Below are 20,309 nucleotides of genomic sequence, written 5' to 3'. Positions count from 1 at the left end.
CAGTATGGATTCTGGGAATTGAAGTCCAAAACACCCAGAAGGCCAGACTTTGGGAATCACTGATTTAGAGGCTAGAGAGCCAGCATGGCGTAGTGGTTTGAATGTTGGGACTACAACTCTGGAGACCAGGGTTTGAATCCTGGGTCCAAAACACACTGCAGAAATAATCCAGTTTGAGACTGCTTTAACTGCCTTGGCTCAGTGCTAGGGAATCCTGGGAACTGTAGTTTTGTGTGAGACATTGAATCTTCTCTGTCAGAGGCAGCTTTGGTGCCACAACAAACTACAAATCCCAGAATTCCCTAAGGACTTAAAGACAATTCAAAACTGAAAGTTTCATCCATCCTTAATCTGAGCTATTGATCATTTTGTTTCAGGATAATATTTTTTTAAAAAAAAATAATATTTTGGACCTGAAGAACAAAGGTAAGACTTGGGCAAGTCACACTCTCTCAGCCTCAGAGGATGTCAATAGCAAACTCCCTCTGAAGAACCTTGCCAAGGAAACAGACTTGGAGGCACACAACACATAACAACAGCAACAAGTGGTTCCCCCAAACAGTGCCCTTTAAGAGATTTTGGACTTCATCTCCCATAATCCCAGGCTATTGGCCAATATGTCTGAGGCTTCTGGGAAATGAAGTCCAAAAAAAGATCTCTTAAGGGCACAGTTTGGGAACCACTGCTCATTAAACGGTGCCCTGGAAGAGATTTATTTGGACTTCAGCTCCCAGACGCCTCAGCCATGTTGGCCAATAGCCTGGGAGTCTGGGAGCTGAAGTCCACAATCCCTTAAAGCGCACTGGCCTACAATTGAGGCCCCACTCCCGCTTCTCAAAGGCTGATAGAAAACTCCCTTCAGAGGAGTGGGAGGAGCCTGGGCGGGCCTGCCGCCCAATCAGAGTAGGAGGCGGGAAATTTGAAAGGAACAGGGCGGAAGATGGTGGAAGGGCCAGGCTGCAGGCTGAATGGCGAGAAGATCCGCGGCCGCGTAGCCCCGGGACAAGCCGTGAGGGGGCTGCGGGGGACCGCTCTTCAGGCGCCCCTTGGAGCCTCCTCCTCCTCCTCGAATGGGGTTAGTTTGGACGCCTCTCATTAGGATCCAAAACTATACATCCCAGATTTTTTCCTGCAGGGCAGATGCAGCCTCAGTACTATGGGATCCTTTAACTATCATGACTCTGTGCTATGGAATCCTGGGATCTGTAGTTTGTTGTGGCACCACAGCTCTCTCTCTCTCTCTCTCTTTCTCTGGCAGAGAAGGCTAAATGTCTCCCGAAACTACAATTCCCAGATTTTTTTTGTGCAAGGTAGATACCAGTTGATTCAGTGGCCTTGCCCTAGATTGTGATTCTTTGACTTTTGACTTATGGCAACCCTAATGCAAACCTGGCACAGGGTCTTCATCATGGCAAGTGTCTCCAGAGAGGGTTTGCCATTACCATCCTCTGAGGCTGAGAGAGTGTGACTTGCCCCAGGTGGGTTTTTAGGCTTGAACAGGGAATTGAACCCTGATCTCCAGAGTCATGGTCCAGTGCTCAAACCACTACACCATGCTGGCTGTCACTAATGAGGAAAAGGGCACTTTGTGCATGCTCAGAGATGCGTACGTCGTTGACCCCTTAGATACAAAGGGACTCTGCTACTATAGGGTTTGCCAGGGGTTGGTGGATGGCATAGGACTCTAGTGTGCAAACTCAGGGTTGGTTTATTTTTTTTCCTCCTTTCTTTTTAGTCATTTCAGCACTGAGAAACTGAAACAGGCACCACAGGCCAGGCAGGATAAGGACAGTGATGGCAGGAAGCCTTAGGCAAGTGATGACAAGGAGGAAGTGCTGCATTGAGTTGTTGTTGTTATTGTTATTGTGTGCCTTCCAGTCCTTTCAGTCTTATGGCTACCCTAAGGCAAACCTGTCACAAGCATTTCATGGCAAGTGTCTTCAGAAGGGGCTTGCCATTGCCCTCCTCTGAGTCTGAGAGACCGTGACTTGCCCATGCCACCCATCCTTTTTGACACGTGTGCATTTTCTTAGCCCTGCCTGTGCCTAGTTGCCTCTCCCACATATTATACAGCCACCATTTACAGTTGTTTCCTCCACAAACAGTTATGCCTGCCATAATTTTGTAAGTTTTTTGGTATTGGTTTCCTTTGGTCCATCCTTTACATCCTTTTGTTACAAGTTTTACCCTTGACTAATCCATGGATCATATCAAAATCCATAATTCTGGCCCCAAAACCTGCTCTCGATTTATACATGAGGTTAACTTACAGTCGAGTATATATGGTACTTCCTAATTTATAATCAAGTCAGCCCTACAGTCAGCCCTTCATATCCATGGGGGTTCTATTTTGGACCCCCCACAAACGTCAAATATTGTAGGACCTCAAGTCCCATTCCCAATGGCAGTATGATGTGCCTGTGGCTGCATTGGTGCATGTGCTACCATTGAGAATGAGTCAGGGCTACCTGCTGGTGCTTGAATGTGTGAATAGCAAGACTATGGCTTGAGAGGACTGATGTACAGGCATACCTCAGTTTACAAAGCCTCTGAGAAAGAAGCTCCTTTTTACAAGGTCTTTTTATGGGAGCCATGCCCAACTCATTCATGATGTAAGAATTGAAATTATTTCTTAATATTAAATTGTTAATACTCAAAGAAACTTTAATTGAGACCAGAAGATTCTCTTTCGCTACTTTTTCAGCTGCTCCTGCAAATACATCCAATATAAGCAACTTATCTAAATTATACATGAAGCACGACGCCTGTATCTGTAGAGGATACATTCCTGGACTTCTCATGAAAATGTAAAACCACAGATAAAAGCAACCTTTATTGAAATTAATTACTTCTGGAGGAAGCTGACCATAGTGTCATGCTGGAAGACCTAGAGATTCTTAAAGAGAACACATCTCTCGGCATTTTTAGGTCCTCAAGTATAACTCTGTGGTCAAATTTCACCAGGCGCATACCATAGAATCTCACTGGAGGACCTAGCTAATGCCTAAAGGAACATAATTTTCAGATGTAAGTAAAACTGCAGGTACTGATCCTGCAGACACAGAGGTTGTACTGTGTCCTGAACTTAATGTTTCTTTCATGGCTGTGCTGGAGCGATTTTTGCATTTAATGTGCTTTTTAAAGTTGTTGTGCTTTGCAAACTGTAAAATGGAAAAGTGGCATATGAGTGCTGATACAAATTCCAGTTTTTGAAATTCTAGTGAGTTGATTCAATGGTATTTGCTCAGCAAGTATGGTCCCAAAGGGGCCTTAATTCTGCTTGCATCTGACAGAGTGCATTCAGTTGCATTATTGTGATGTACTATTGAGCGGATCACATCAAAGATTTACACCATCCGTTCTGATGCAGGTGGCCCTGTTCCTGAAGCTTAAGCTTATTCAAGGGTCTCTGGTTTATAAACATTCCTTGGTCGCCAATGCTGTTCATATGCTTGAATTTTGAAAGACATGACTGATTGGCACAAGGTTGGTATGGCTGACCCTGTCATCGCATCTCCTGTCATCATGAGTTTAGACTGTTGGAGAGATTTCTGGCAGCCGTTTGTGGTTACCCCACCTCCTACAAAAGCACTTAAAAAGAAATAACCAGCGCAATCTGTAATATATTCCTGCTATTAACATAATAAATCAACCATAACGAGTCTGATTAATTTGAAGAGTTGGTATAGCTCGGGCAAACATCTAACACATGTAAGAAATAATGAGGAAAGTGTCCTCGAGTCACTTTGCCTAATTAGAAAGATAGCAAATTTTAAAATATAATGTATTATAAGAAAACCTATTATACAATATCTACCATAGAGTAACAGTCATTAGGACAAAAAAAAATACAGTTTGGGAGAAGATCACGTACAAAAATTGGCTCATAGAAAAGAAATTTTTTAACTGGGTGGACGGGCTTGTTTGTTTGCTTAAAAATGAACTAATGAGGCATGCTGTTGGTGGGATGCGCAGGACATGGGGGTATTTTCTTCTTGTTGTTTTTCATGTACACAGCGTGCAATTTCTCTGTAAGTTTTGATCACTTCTGTTGCCAGCATAAAATTACTCTGTTGGGGCTTGTGGAACTTTATAGGGGAAAGGATGCTGGAATACAAATGAGCGGCTTGGGTTAATGAGCTGTGAAGATCCAAGGGCAGCCTTTCTGATTGGTGAGGTGGTTATATGGAAGTCTTTCTTCTCCCCCTCTCCCATCTTTGCTCAAGTACAGCCAAGGAAATTTCATTAGAGGCAACATAATCCTCAAAGTGCTCCAACGTGGGCCCATGGATGATATCCAGTATCTCTAGCTAGAAAATGCACTGATGGTTTCATATTATGATTTTCTAAACTGCTTATATAGTCATGCTTGGCCACAGTATTAAAATATCCACAGCAATATCATCCTTTTTATAGTCTGGCCTTTTAAAGAATAAATTACAGATGTTTTTAACTTAATCTGCCTTTGGAATAGTCTTGTATTGCCTTACCTCTAGGTCCCCAGTGTGTGCCTTGTGGGAACCAATGTGTCAGTGAACACTTTTTAACCTGTACTGGAGTCCTTGCCTCTCTGGACAGGTGTGTGTGTGTGTGTGTGTGTAAAAATATGATAAAATATAATAAAAATATATAATAAAAATAATTGGTGAGACAAGCATGTTGCATAGCAAACTGTCAGCCTATACAGTATTGCTGTGTTTATTTCCAGTAATGCCACTGGGCCATGCCTTAGAAAATAAAAATGGGAGGGGAATCATTCTACAGCCAGTGTGGCATAGTGGTTTGAGTGTTGGACTAGGAGTCTGGAGACCAGGGTTCAATTCTCAGCTGGAGCATGAAACCTACTGGGTGTCCTTAGGCAAGTCACATGCTCTCAGCTTCAGTGGAACGCAGTGGGAAACCTTCTCTGAACAAAACTTGCCAAGAAAAATCCATGATAGGGTTGCCTTAGGGTCGCCATATGTCGGAAATGAGTTGAAAGCACACAAGAACAACAACAAATAAGTCTAGAATGTTGTTTTGAAAAAAGCAAAGGGAATCTGCAGACTAATAGGGTGTTACCTGGCCAGGGACCAGAGTGTTTTGCCTTCAATCGCTCTCTTGTGTTTTATGTTTTTCAGGAAGTTGTTGTCTACTAAGTTGTGTATTCTGTGTGGTGTGGATGCATGCTGCCTAGGAGTTTTGTACATGGTGCAATCAGTCCTCCATATCCATGAATTTTTTTATTCACATATTCAACTATTCATGTCTTGAAAATATTCAAAGAATATATAAATTCCAATAATCAAACCTTGAAATTTATGGGATTTGAGCTGAATCTACTGAATTTTGTAGCCGGGGGGGGGGGGGGGGGGAGTCTTGGAACTAAACCCCAGCAGATACCAAGGACCACTGTATGTGTATGTTTTGCCTTTTTGCGTGTGTACGTTGCGGGGTGGGATGGTGTTGGCATACCTTAAATGAGTATTATGCCTATGTGTCTCTCATCATAAATTTTTCTTCCATGAAATTTAGAGTGACCAAATGAGGGAAACATTTATCAACTAACTTTTATATTCTAGTTGAATTAGGCAATTAGGTTTATTCATTTTTAAAAATGATTCATGTTCATTTTCTTTCTTGTAACATATTTATTATTTTATTGGCTACATTGTTATGTCCCAGGCTATTAAAACACAGGTATATGCCAAATTTTAAAAGGGCTCTGCCTCTGACATAAAGGGTCCTTTTTATAAAATCTCTGTGCCAACCTCCCCATTCCTTCTTGTTCTTGGTTTAGTTGGAAGTTGTTTTTTTTTTAAATAGTATTGGCATTCAGAGGGTGATGAGGGGGACCTAGAGAAATGCAGACTTTCACTGGTAGGTTGCAGCAGTGTGTCTTCAGTAAGCAACATAATACAGCTTGAGCTGAGAAAAAAACCAGGATTATACTCTATCCTGTTGTATTGTAGTTGTGTGTACCTCTTTCCAATAGGCAATGTACAACAACAGCTGCCTCCAGAATCTCTTACTGAGCCTGTGTGTGTGTGCCTTCAAGACACCTGTCATCTGTCAAGGGGTACTCAGGTGGTTGTGCCAATTCCTTCCACATGAACAGAAAAATAGAAAAAGGAGAACCCTTCCTTACTAGCACTCTCAACATGTTAAAGAAACACATCTTAGTTTTTTGTGGGTTTTTCGGATTATGTGGTCATGTTCTAGAAGAATTTATTCCTGACGTTTCGCCAGCATCTGTGGCTGGCATCTTCAGAAAATGTGTTAGTTTGGGCATCAAAAATGGAAATCATAAGAAAAGTGAAGGCTGGTAAAAGACCAAGTCATCCCTAGATATATTTTGAGAATGTTTTAAAGTCTCTAGAAGCTTCAAATGAAACTGTTTGTTAACTTATGCAAGGTTTACCTGCTCTGGTTGTTGATTATTTCACATGTGCAACTGTCATAAAATATTTGGTGAAATGTCCTGAACTGCTTTTTGTGGCATAGGAACCTGTCACAATTCTTTTCCTGTTGTTTCCACTTCTCATACTGAATTACGAAGTAATGCCCTGGAACATATCTACTGATTTATAGCTATAAAATAATACTCAGCTTAGAATAAACAAAAGTAAACAGGCTATCTAAACATTGAATTGGTTTGTGGGACACTCGGGACCTTGGCCATTATACATTTCAAAATAGTGTTAATAACATAAATGCAGGACAGGTTTCAATGACTAGGGGCCTTCTGTGGATAAGAGGTAAATGTAACCTAAGGCTTAAAAAAGAGGCTGTCACGGGGGGGACTTGGGTTGTCATCCAAGAGGGTATCAGGCAGCATCTGAAACAAGTCTGGGGACCACTGGTTTAGGTAGTCACTAACTGGTATGATGTGCTGTGGGTGGGTTTGCTGTCCAATGATTTTTAGTGGTAGTGGTTCTGGTGGTAGTGTGGCTTTGGTTTTGTTCACACTGTACAACTGTAGCATTTTGATACCATTTAAAGTGTCATAGCTCCATCTTCTGGAATTCTGGGACTTGTAATTTTGTGAGCTATTAAGCATTCTCTGCCAGAGAGCTCATTCCTTGCCAAACTACAATGTACGGTGCATCCTTGGCAGCTAAAGCAGTACTGAAGCAATGCAGTAATGCAATGTAAAATAGACCTATGCTTATCTTGGACAGCAATCCACCATCTCTGTTGCAAAATTGGCAAAGCACAGTGTTCTCATGGTTATAAGCAGCATAATGGATATCCCCAAAATAGGAGATTCCTAGTTTGGAAGGAAAGCAAGCTTGGACACAGAAGTAGTAGGAGTGAAAATAGGAGGAAGGAATATTAATAATCTAAGATATGCAGATGACACCATAGTACTAGCAGAAAACCTCACAGACCTGGAACACCTTCTAAGGAAGAGCAAAGAAGAAAGTGCAAAGGCAGGCTTAATACTGAACATAAAACAAAAATAATGACCACTGAGGTCCTTCATAAGTTCAGCCTAGACAATGAAGAAATAGAAATAGTAAAAGAATTCCCATATCTGGGATTAAACATTGATAGAAATGGGGACTGCAGTCAGGAAATCCAAGATTAAGAATGGGGAGGGTGGCTATGAAAGAACTAGAAAAGATTCTAAAATGCAAAGATATACAACTGAACACAAACGTTAGAATCATGCAACCCACTGTATTCCCTATTACCTTGCACGGATGTGAGAGCTGGACAGTTAAGAAAGACGATAGGAAGAAAATCAATTCATTTGGGATGTGGTGCTGGAGAAGAGTGCTGAGGATCCCATGGACAACCAAAAGAACAAACAAATGGGTCCTAGAGCAGATCAAGCCAAAAACCTCCTTGGAAGTCAAGATGACCAAACTGAGGCTGTCATACGTTGGACACATCATGAAAAGGAAGGACTCACTGGAAAAGACAATAATGCTAGGAAAGGTGAAGGAAGAGACGAAGGCCACATGCCAGATGGGTGGACTGTATTAGGGAGGTCACGGATATGAGATTGCAGGAATTAAGCAGAGCAGTGGAGGACGAGGGTCTTGGAGATGTCTCCTCCATAGGGTTGCTATGAGTCGAGATCGACTTGAGGGCAGTTAACAACAAAGTTTGCACCCCCCCCCAAAAAAAAAAAACAAACAAACTACTGTCAGTATTTCCCATGTGCCCATTTTAGTCGCAAGCAAGGATTTCTTATGTGGCCACCAACAGCTTTTTGTTGCCTTTGTGACTTGCTGGGACTTTAAAAACAGGAAGTTGAGCTTGCTAGAAACAGTATATGCAGGCCTGGTGTGTAGAGAAACATTTGATACCTTCTATCATCCTTAGTTATGGTGAAAGAAAATTGCCTCCAAAGAAGTGAGAACTCCCCAGCCATTGTCTGCTTTCATGTATCTGACAGCAAGTTGCTGTCATGTCTACAATAATCATAATGTACACCGTGACCTTCAGTTTGTAACATGTTTATTTCAGAAAGACATTTAAAAATTCAAAAGTGAATTAGCAATTGAGAAAGCAGCAATCTTAGGCCTTTTAATTATTTACCATAGTGTATGTAGCAGGGAAAAATATTTTATAAACAGTGTCAGCATATTATAGTAGTATGGCAAATGAATAGCTAAAAGCCGTGGAATTTTCTGCTTCTACACTGTCATCAACTGTTTTTGTCTAGATGATTTCTTAAATTCTGTTGCACCAACAGAAGAATTATTTGCTTGTGTCAGCATTTTGTATGTACAGAGTTCTTTACCTCAAAATGTTGTCTTAGGCTTACAGTTAAAATATTAACAACTATAGCCTTAAATTCGGTTGCTAGTCCTGATTAGAGTAAACCCATTGAATTAGTGGGATTTGCCTGTTTACTTATCATTCAGCAATTGATTCAGTATAACAGATTTTAAGTGAGACTAGCCTTTGGATTTAGGGCAGAGGAAGCTGCTTTTTACAGACCACTGGCCCACTATTTATCAATGAGTCTCTAAACTTGCAAGCAGAAGTTGGAGGCCCTCACGTGTTCATGGCTGCACTTGGTTTGCAAACAGAAGCTGTGCATAATAAACTACTGTACTGATCCCAAGTATTTTGTGTCCTATGTGGTTTGACTTTCACCACTTACTGTATTTTCCAAACGTTTTCTAATACTTTAGTTCTGTTTGGCATAAGTAAAGAGATTTCTAGTATGTTAAAAAGAATTGCTGTCTGCCAATCTACTTAGCCCACTTTGCAATTTGTTTATTCAACTACAGGCATCCCTCAGTTAACAAAGCCTCTGACAAAGTGCCTCCCTTTTACAAAGCCTTTTTATAGTCATGCAGCACCTCTCCACTTGTCCTCTCTCTAGGTGGAAAGGTTTTTTTTTAGCAGCGTTAACATTGGGAAGATGGTGAAGGAGAGATGGAGAGACACAGTCTTTTGATGCTGGGTTGCAGCTGGCTGCCCGAATGAATAAAGAACAATAAAGAGCAGAAATCTGCTCTAAACAAACCTAGTGTAGCTGCGTTTGCCTGCCTATAACAGGCAGGATAAACAGCAGCTTGTTCTAGAATCCCTTACTGAGTATGCATGAACAGCAAAACAAAGAAAAAAGGGGACCAGCCTGCCTTATCAGTTATCCCACCATGTTAAAAAAAAAGCATAGACTTAATAAGGCTGCATCTGCACTGCAGAAGTAATCCAGCTTGATACCACTTCAACTGCCATGGGTCAATGCAGTGGAATTCTGGGATTTACTGTTTTTTGTGGCACTTTGACATAGAAGGCTAAATATCTCACAAAGCTACAAACTCTAGAATTTCATAGCATTAAGCCATGGCAGTTAAAGTGGTGTCAAACAGGATTATTTCTGCAGTGCGGATGCAGACTAAGTTTGGCCATCAAAATGGAAATCATAAGAAATGTAAAGGCTAGTGGAAGAAAAAAAACCAACTATCCCTGAATACATTTAGAATAAGCTTCTACTTGGTCTCTTGAAGGCTTGAAATGTTTTTGTTTGCTTAGGCAAGGTGGATGCTTCACTTCAGGTTTGGGTAAAAGGTTTGCTGAAGCATGTCGAACTGCTGCTCTTTTTTTGTGGTACAGAAATTTTTTCATGGTATCCCTATTCTTTCCATGTTATTTCATCCTCAGGTACCAAATTTTCTGTTAAAGAGGGAATACCCAGGAACACATCTATTTTGTCAACAAAGAAATACATTTATATTGTTTTTGTTATTAATTTTCAGATCACTCAGAAAACTGGGAACAACGTGTCTCATCAAAACTCCTTGAATATGCTTAATGGATGTGTGTACAATGGTGTGGAAACTTTGGGGAAGGAGCTTTTCATGTTCTTTGGAGAGAAAGCTCTGAGGTAAGCAAGAAGAGCACATAAACTGGTAGTTTGTAATTCAGAGGAATTACTGGTTTAACATATTCGTCTGTGTAGTAATCCTCTGTAAAGAAGGCAGTTCTCTTTCTGCCTCCACACGCTCTGAACATTTGCTCATACCAACTACAGTATAATTTTGGGTCAGTGGAAGCCAGGTTGTAGCCAAGTTCTTGATAGGTTATACTGGAGCAGGAGCTGTTTTCAGATTGCCCCAATCTCAAACCCACTTAAATCTAAATATTAGCCATGAGGCTGGAGATTTCCTTCTTTAGACTATCCAGACTCTGGAAAATCTTTACTTTGCAGATAAGAAAGCATTTGTCCTGAAGACATTCTTCCAGGTCTGTAAGGAATACTTACCGTGCCTTTTCTGTATCCTTATCTGAAGACTGAAGTCTGAGCCTATTGTGCTGGACTTGAATTTACATTAAATAGAAGCGTATTAGAGACAAGGCATTGCAGTAGCATATTCACGTGTATATTCTGGATCTGGACAACAGTTGTCTAGCAGTACTTGGTGATATAGGTCTACAGAAACTTCCAACTGATCTTTGTTAATATTATTATTCATTGAAGAATGCTACTGAAGTAGAGGTAGAGTTGGCCTTGCTTCAGTTCTCCATAAATGTTCCTCTGGGTTCCACTGAAAGACAGTATTTCAGAATACACTTTGTGTGAGTACAGAGACAGATTCTTTAAATGGCCACTTGCCTTTTCTGGACTCTGGTTGCAGCCATATTGATCTAGTCACATATCATCCAAAAATACTTCTCTTTTCGCAGAGAAAAAAAGTCCTTTAAGTTCTCGGGACCTTGTTCTTTTCCCCTTTTCTCCAGAAACTTTGAATTGGGGGGGGGAGGGTGATGAGAATGATGGAGCAGTTCATTCACAAGGCCTTATTCTATGACATGGTTTTAAATCCTAGTTGCTGTTAAAATGTGCAAACTTAAATGCCACTGCTAACATAAACACACCAGAACACCAGACAGTGTCCCAGAAAGCTCTCTTTTTTCCATTCCCTGAAAGCTTTTCTTTACTAGTCTTTCAGAGACTTCTGATGGTGCTCAAACATCCACTGGCAAAGCAGGAAAGGAAATCAGGATGAGGACAGATAGCAAATGGCATTTATAAACTAACTCAGTTAAAACTTCCCCAAACTGAAGAATATCAAATAAAACAAATGAGGCAGGGCTTAGAAATGCCATGCAAAATAAAACAGTGTGGCAAAATAAGAACTTAAAAAAAAACTCATTAGAAGGGTTTAAAACCTCAATAGAAGGGGGGAAATCCAAAGCCCTTCAGATCATACCCTATTGTGCTGCCATCATTTTCAACTATGTCACCCAGAAAATTAGAAAGGATGCTATTGTACCTGTGTCCCAGTTCTGGCATCTGATTAACTGCTGTACTCTAGCATGGCTTCTCCTCTATCCAGTGTATATCCATCTTAGCTCCACTGGAAATGACACTAAGGGCGCTTCTGCACTTATGGAAAAAATCAGCCTCACCTTGGATTTTTCTGGTCTGCAGAGACCCCAAAGTGGCCCATTAAGACCACAGACAAAAAACACTTTGAAATGAAACCAGCACAACTAGCCACACATTTCCCTGGCAAACTTGCTGTTTTTCTTCTTCCCAGGATGCATCAACCTAGCAGTCAGTAGTCCTTACCATGCACTACTATGTTTCTTTATCCAGTTCCTTTTCTCCCTTTGTGACGGTAAGAGGAAGGGAGAGAGTTGCAAATAGAATAATAATAGAATCACAGAGTTGGAAGAGACCACAAGGGCCATCCAGTCCAACCCCTTGCCATGCAGGAACTCAAAGCATCCTCGACAGATGGCCATCCAGCCTCTGCTTAAAAACCTCCAAAGAAGGAGACTCCACCATAGTCTGAGTGAGTGCAGTCCACTGTTGAACAGCTCTTACTGTCAGGAGTTCCTCCTAATGTTAAGGTGGAATCTCTTTTCCTGTAGCTTGCATCCATTGTTCTGTGTTCTAGTCTCTGGAGCAGCAGAAAACAAGCTTGCTCCATCCTCAATGTGACATCCCTTCAGATACTTAAATAGGACTATCATATCACCTCTTAACCATCTCTTTTCCAGGCTAAACATACCCAGCTCCCTAAGTCTTTCCTCATAAAGCATGGTTTCCAGACCCTTCACCATTTTGGTGGCCCTCCTTTGGACATGCTCCAGCTTCTCTACATCGTTTTTGAACTGTGGTGCCCAGAAATGGACACAGTATTCCAGGTCAGGCCTGACCAAGGCAGAATAGAGTGGCACTGTTACTTCCCTGGATTTAGACACTATACTTCTGTTGATTCAGCCTGAAATAGGATTGGCCTTTTTAGCTGCTGCATCACACTGTTGAGTCATGTTCAACTTGTGGTTTACTAGGACTCCTAGATCCCTTTCACATGTAGTCTCCTTAAACTAGGTGTCCCCCATCCAATATCTATGCATTTCATTTTTTCTACCTAAGTGCAACATCTTACATTTATCCCCGTTGAAGTTCATTTTGTTAGTTTTGGCTCAGCTTTCTGATCTATTAAGGTCATTTTCAGTTTTGACCCTGTCCTCTGGGGTATTAGCTACTCCTCCTAGTTTGGTGTCATCTGCAAATTTGATAAGCATGCCCTCTGTTCCTTCATCCCAGTCATTGATAAAGATGATGAATAGCATTGGGCCCAGAACAAAACCCTGTGGCACCCCACTAGTCGCTTCTTTCCAAGATGAAGAGGAAACATTTTTGAGCACCCTTTGGTTTCCGCCAGTCAACCAATTACAAATCCACCTAACAGTCACATTGTCTAGCCCACATTTTACCAGCGCATCTACAAGAATATCATGGGGCACCTTGTCAAAGGCCTTACTGAAATCAAGATATGCCAGGAATAGGCACAGTTGGTGCACAAATTTTAGCTATGCAAAGGCACTTCTGTTCACCCTTGATATCTGGGCTTCCAGGCTCAGTGCTGAATCCAGAAGTATCCCCAAACTTTATAAACACAATAGGATTCATCTAAGTGCTGACTCTTGCCATTGAAGAATTCTGGGGTATTAGCTACTCCTCCTAATTTGGTGTTATCTGCAAATTGGATAAGTATGCCCTTTATTCCTTCATCCAAGTCATTGATAAAATATACACACACTCACACAGACACAAATAGAGAAAGGAAAAAAAATAAAAGTGCATTTTATTTATTTTCATTTGTTAAGCTGTCCATGAGAGCAGTGGCGAAGGGCTAGATCAGGTTAGCCCTCTTTTTTCTTCCCCCTGCCTGATTGTTATGCTTGTTTTACTGTTTGTACTCTTCTTCCTCCATCTTCCCCCCACTTGATCAATGTTGTGTTGTATTTGTTTTTACTTTAGTGATGAGCCTGCACATTCCCTCTTCCCCCAGCAATCATTAATTCATGCATTCATTCACCCCATCCTCCCAAACATACATTGAAAATCTCCACAAGAGTGAGAGAATGGAGGGAGTGTGATTGCATGAGTGAGTGAGTGAGTGAGTGAATGAATTCACGGGCGGAGGAGAGTATGCATGCTCTTCAGTCACTGATGTTTAAATAAATATGACACAATGCTGATCAGGTGTGGGAGGATGGGGAAAGAAGACAACTCTGAGGTGAAGGGAGGAAGGGAAAGGAGGTTGCCTGATCTAACACTTCACTGCTGATCACATGGCTGGATAGACAATGCCATAGAAAAAACATGACAATACACACCAGGCTTGTTGGACCTAACCACTCTGGCAACCACACACTTCTCCTGGTCCTACACTGACATTGCTGTGATGCACAGTACACATCCATGGGAATATCCGAATTTTTCAATCAAATATAAAGTAAATGGCAACATTTTCCCCCTCTGGTGTAAAGCCCTGAGGCACTGAAAAGGCCTGAATTTGGGCCAAATGCTCCTATAAGATGTCTGGATGGCTCATAGTAAAAACAAGTTGAAACCATTTCATTTAGCCTGTGCAGATAAACCATAAGTCTTTCAAAACTGATTCTATTTTGAAACTGATTCCAGGGCAAGCAAATTTTACTTCCATATGAATACTAAAGTAACTGATCATCTTTTAGTAGGGATGTCAAGAATATCATGTGTGCCATCATTGTTCAGTAATTATCCTTGTTATGGTTGGAACCATGAGGGCATATTTATTCTACAGAAGTGTGATGAGCAACAGCTGTCTGATGGGCCATACCATATTTTTGGCTAAAAATAAGCTAAGTTTACTTCAATTTCCAGTTACTGGGCTTGCGGGGGTCGACTGCTGCAGAAATTTAAGCAGTTTGTCATTTTGAGATGTGGAGTCAAGTGGTATTAAAAGGCAAATTGACATGTTTGGGGTCATTTTATGGCATTTTTAACCCCCCCCCCCAAAAAAATTTTCAAGAATGGGAGAAGTCAAGGGCTTAGTGGGCTGACAAAAACGTTGGGGTTTCATATGACCTGCAGGCTGCACTTTTCCCAACTTGGCACACAGTGTTATGTCAGGTTTTATTAAATAAATTTGAGTTGTATATCCCCTCCTTTGTGTTCTGGATTTTTGTTCATGAATGATCTCTGCCAGTGCACATCACACTTAGTACCTTTGACGTCAATGGGAGTTTAAACCATGACTAATTTTTTTCATTTTTTTTTGTCACATTCATTTTAATGGGATCTAGGTTCCATTGAGCCAGCATGTTGTAGTGGTTTGCCAGTTGGACTGGGACTCTGGGATCCCCTCTCAGCCATGGAAATCCTCTGGATAGCCTTGGGCAAGTTGCCCTCTTTCAGCCTAAGAGGATGGCAATGACAAGCCTCCTCTGAATTAAATCATGCCAAGAAAATCCTAGGATAGGTCCGCTATAATTCAGAGTCAACATATAATGACAATGAGGTTGAATTACATTATTCTGGATTTAACCCATTAGTTTGTGGGCAATTAAAAATCAGAATTATGGAGCATTCTGCATTATTGCTCATTGTCCCTGATGCTAATCTTGGTTTTTTGAAACCTTTTATGAAACCTTAACCATTCACCTCATGCAAATAGTTTAAATGATCCCGTTTACTATTACGGTCCTCCCCTCCGTTCTCGCGGTTTTGGAAACTGTGTCCTTCGCTTATGTTTGAGGGATGAACGGAGGGGGAAATAATGGGCCGCATGCCACAGCCACGCACCTATATTCAAGCCAGTGGTGCTTGATGCTTGAATATATGTGAAACTCCGTTTTCATGGGGTGGTAGTGGTGGTGATCCAGAATGGATCCCCACAAAAACAGAGAATTGACTGTACATTATATTAGCTGCTATTAGCTTGTAATGATTCGGAACTGTATCTTTGATAAATACTTTGAGAAATGTGTTTCTTTTCTAGGATCCACTTTGGCATGAATGGCTCTCTGCGTATAAATGTAGATGCAAGTGAGAACAGAAATGGAGCAGCAGCAGCAGTTCTGGAAATACAACTTACTGCTGATTTGGTTTGTTTTTATGATGCAACAGTAGAGCTTAGGTAAAGCAACGTACTGTATGTTTCCCTGGGAAATGTTTCCCAACATTCTTAAAGAGAAAAACATTGTTGCTCCAAGACTCTAATGATATGAAGTGCCTTAATTCAACTGGATTCTTATTTAAATTCAAGTAATTCACCATATTTCATTTTTGTAAAATTGATGATAGGTGTTGAAAGGGACAAAAGGGATTTTGAAAATGTACATCATTACTGCCACGATATAAATCAGGGTGAGGAATGAATGAATGAATGAATATATACACACACACACACACACACACACACATACAGAGAGAGAGAGAGAGAGAGAGCTGCAAACACTCAGAAACATTCTTGGGGTGCTTAAGATGCTCCCCTATAATGTTAGGAACATCTGAAACTTTCTTTTTGAAAAACAATTCAGAATGTGCCCTGCACCATCTAGAGTAAGTAAGCAGATTTAGGTTAAGGGGTGACACTTCTACAAACTGGAGGTGGCATAGAGTTTATTTCCTGGATTGAAAATGTCCATTTCTGGGCATAAAACATCCTATGAGGGCCAAAAACATGGTTTTGATGAATTGAAATAGTCTAGAGGAAGACAACCAAGATGTTAAAATATTTGGAGGAATGGTTGAGAGAACTAGATATGTTTATCTGGGAAAAGAGAAGACTGATAGGCGATATGCTATCTCTAAATATCCTGAAAGGATGTCTATAGATAATGGAATGAGCTTGTTTTCTACTGCTACCAAGGGTAGAGGCTGAAACAATGAATTCAAATTACAAGAAGGAGATTCCAATAAGCATTAAGAAATCTCTGCAAGAAGAGGGGGAATACAAGATTTAAATGCAGTCACTGTGTCATGCTAATGTCTAGCATTTTAAGAAGCTTCTGTTGCATCCCTCCTGGCAATCTCTTTGTCAACTTTGCCCCTTAAACTGAAAGTTGTACATTTTAGTTTTTCTTTTCTGTGGAAAATGCTGCAGTATTTTGGCCACTGAAACATCTTTTATGTACCTTTTCTGCAATATTATTTGCATAATGGAATTGCTAAAACAAATTAGTTGTTTAGGGTTAGATTTTGCTTTCTCTTAACTCCAGTCTGGTTTTCTGCAGCTTTGATAATTTTTCTCTGATAGTTTGAACAGCTTCTTAATATTTTAATTGCATAACATGATGTATTTATTTCTAATCTATAATCACTGAGATGCTTGGATTTATTTGTTTTTAAACAATGCAGGAATGCTGCCGAAAGTGAAAGGAAAATTCGAATGCTGGAAGACTTGGATGTATGCTCTTCAAAATTTAGTTTCCTCAAAGCAGAAAGTGAGATAAAGAAGCAGAAGGACCGAATGTTATGTGATGTGTTGCTTGATCAGACAGTCTTACCTGGAGTGGGAAACATCATAAAAAATGAAGCACTTTTTGACAGTCATCTTCATCCTGTTGTCAAAGTATGTGAAATGTTTTTAGCTTCTTCCACTTGTATTATGAAATTGCATATATACACTTTAAGGAGATGAATGTGAATCTCCCTATACCTTTCATAGAATTTAGGCCTAGACTTTAGGAACCTGTCCATATTGATCTCTAAAACACGATTCTTTGAATATCTAATAAAAATCTATAGGTGTGCAGTGATGACAATTGCATTTCTTTAGCTATAATAAATGGGTGTGTAGGTCTGCCTCTACCATGCTGAAAGACTGTGAAACCTAGACAGGTGAGATTTGTCATGCATACAAGGAAGACTACAGGCAATTAAATAAAGTCACTCAGACTGATTCATATCCCATTCCCAGGTACGAAGATTTAATTGAGAGGATGGGGAGAGCCCATTTTATTACCACCCTAGACTTGGCAAAAGGATACTTGCAAATTCCAGTGAGCCAGGAGGATCAACCCAATACAGCATTAATAATCCATGTGGGGCTTTATGAGTTCACTGTTTTACCTTTTGGGTTAAAGAATGCGCTATGTATGTCTCAGCGTTTGGTAGACAAAATGTTAACAGGATCAAAACATTTTGCAGTAGTATACATACATGACATTGGGATATTTAGCAATTCCTGGGATGAGCATATGCAACATTTAACATTAGTACTGGAGAGAATTAAGGAGAATGGTTTGATAATCAAAGGTTCAAAATGCCAGACTGGGAAAGGGGAGAGTAAATATTTTGGGTATATATTAGGGAGTAGAAATATCAAACCTGAAATATCTAAGGTAGAAGCAATAAACCAAAAGCCAATCCCAAACTCAAAAAAGAAAGCAAGAGCAATTTTAGGTCAGGTGGCTTATTATAGAAAATTTATCCCTAACTTTAGTGCTGTAGCAGCCCCTTTGTCAGATTTACCAAGGAAAAAGCAACCAGACGAAGTACAGTGGTCATCTAAGTGTGATGGAGCTTTTGGAGAATTAAAAGGGCTCATCACATCAGCCCCAGCAGTGATAGCTCCCGATTATCCCAAAACCTTTACAGTAACCACAAGTGCATCAAATGTAGGGTGTAGTACAGTGTTAAGCTGGATAGGAATGGATGGACAGATGCATCCTGTCATTTCTACACAAGAAACTATTCCTTCGGGAACAGCAGTTAGCAACTATTGAAAAATAATGCCTAACCATGTTGTGGGCTTTGAATAAGCTAAAACGCTACCTATGGGGCAGAAAATTCACATTAAGAATAGACCATTCACCACTGTATTGGTTGAATCATACAAAAGGAAATGATGGTAAGCTACTGAGATGGAGTCTCTTACTCCAAGACTTTGGTTTTATCTGTGATAGGTTTGCCTTAGGGTTGCCATAAGCCAGGAATTATTTGAAGACACAGCAACAATAGTGTAGCCTGCAGCACCACATTAAATGACTGCAAGGTGACAGATAGTGGGGTCCTCAGAAATTAGAGAGTTCTTCTAGAGTAGGTAACTTCAAGAACAAGAAGTCTTGAGGTGCAGTTCAAATACTTGCAGCTGGTTTCCAATGGGGTAAGAACCATGCTCCTTACATATGGCCTCCCAACTTATTGCAGTACAGGGAAAAATGCAAGGTGAATCTTGGCTATTCTTGACTCAAAATATTTATGCACATATGTCATGGCTTGAAAAGGTTATTTTTTGGCTTGAAAAGGTTATTTTTTGGACGATAGTTTTCAGAATCTCTCAGACAATACTGCCAATTTTGAGAAATTCAGGGAGATGTAGTCCAACAAACTAACATCCATATTTTTAGTGTGGCTTCCTCAATTTGATGAATTAGAATGTGTCACCACTAACACACACAGAGAGATGAACACACAGCAACTGATTTCTTGGTGCCTGGTAAAGAAGGGTGGGGTGGAGTGGGAGAAGAGACCACTTATAAACACAGCTCTTGCAACAGAAGGTGCTTAAAGAGCATCTGTCTAAGAGATCCACAAAACCTAGACGATGGTTAACGTATGGACCGTTTCTGATCTGGGAATGCAATGCCCTGGCTGGCTTGAGTTACAATGATAACTGCTAGGATGACTGCTAGGAAAAATAGAATTTCCATGGGGCCCTGCCAACATCAGAAAGAAAGAAAAACATAAGCTAATTTCTTTCAAATGATTGTCTCCAAAAAGGAAATATGTATTTCTGAAGTATCCAGAAACTACGATTGTCCACCATTACAATATTCTGAATCCTGCAGCATCCCTAAAACAATGAAAAATGCACATAATGGCAATGATGCAGTCTGTGTGCAGTTTGGGGAGGGGCCAGAAATGGTCTTTGGACCATCTGTGACGTGTTGAATTATCTGGAAATGTTGCTCTTTTGTACTATGCAATTATTTTTCTTATAATTGTATGCCACTTATTGTATGCTCTGGCACATTGGGACAACTCTGAAAGAGAGACTGACAGACTACTAGTGGCTGGGAGGTACGGGGAGATGAACTAGGTGAAAAAGGTTGAAAAAGAATGGGGACAGGGATGGAAGGAAAGAAAGAAAGAAAAAGCAAGCAAGCAAGAAAAAGAGTGTTTGGGTGAAGTGAACAGAAGTGAACTCAACGATCTTTTCATGATACATAACAATGTGATAAAATAGTCTCCTATTGAAGATCCCTTAAGCATGGATGCTTGAAATGTACTGAGATAATTTTATCACACTGCACTGTGTCAAAGATTTTTTGTGGGTTCTGACTACTATTTTTTTGCTGGTGAGTTGTAGTCTTACTGATAATTGAAAAATTAACAGACTGACCCACATGGGTCACCTTCGGTAAATTAGATGAAAGATTAGGCAGGTGAAAGATTAGTTCACATTATTTGATCAGGGTTGGTATGATTTAAATTATAATTTGAATTTCTTCTTTTAGTTTTAAGGATTTAAATCAGTTTAAATCACTAGCAAGGAAGCTTCTATTTAATCATCATTTTCTACCAGAAATCAAACACAGTTTACCATAGTATGGAAGGGGGGAACCTTGAC

At 40.4% G+C, this 20,309-nt stretch overlaps 1 protein-coding gene across 5 annotated transcripts in view; it reads left to right on the top strand.

The window, feature by feature from the left end:
• Window positions 1-912: 912 nt before the first annotated feature.
• Window positions 913-20,309, top strand: part of NEIL3 (nei like DNA glycosylase 3) — a 41,449-nt gene continuing 22,052 nt past the window's right edge. For 2 of the 5 annotated variants that reach the window (XM_042470384.1, XM_042470385.1), the window contains exons 1-4: window positions 914-1,075; window positions 10,206-10,333; window positions 15,732-15,869; window positions 17,093-17,306. In XM_042470384.1, the coding sequence (XP_042326318.1) occupies window positions 941-1,075; window positions 10,206-10,333; window positions 15,732-15,869; window positions 17,093-17,306 (615 nt within the window). In that variant the 5' untranslated portion in view covers window positions 914-940. Of the gene's footprint in view, window positions 1,076-10,205; window positions 10,334-15,731; window positions 15,870-17,092; window positions 17,307-20,309 lie in introns of those variants that run through there. The other 3 variants (XM_042470386.1, XM_042470387.1, XM_042470388.1) reach the window with 3 other exon arrangements.

Source organism: Sceloporus undulatus, chromosome 5, assembly GCF_019175285.1.
Source record: "Sceloporus undulatus isolate JIND9_A2432 ecotype Alabama chromosome 5, SceUnd_v1.1, whole genome shotgun sequence".
NCBI classification, from domain to species: Eukaryota; Metazoa; Chordata; class Lepidosauria; order Squamata; family Phrynosomatidae; genus Sceloporus; species Sceloporus undulatus.
This window is presented reverse-complemented; position numbering and strand designations above follow the sequence as displayed.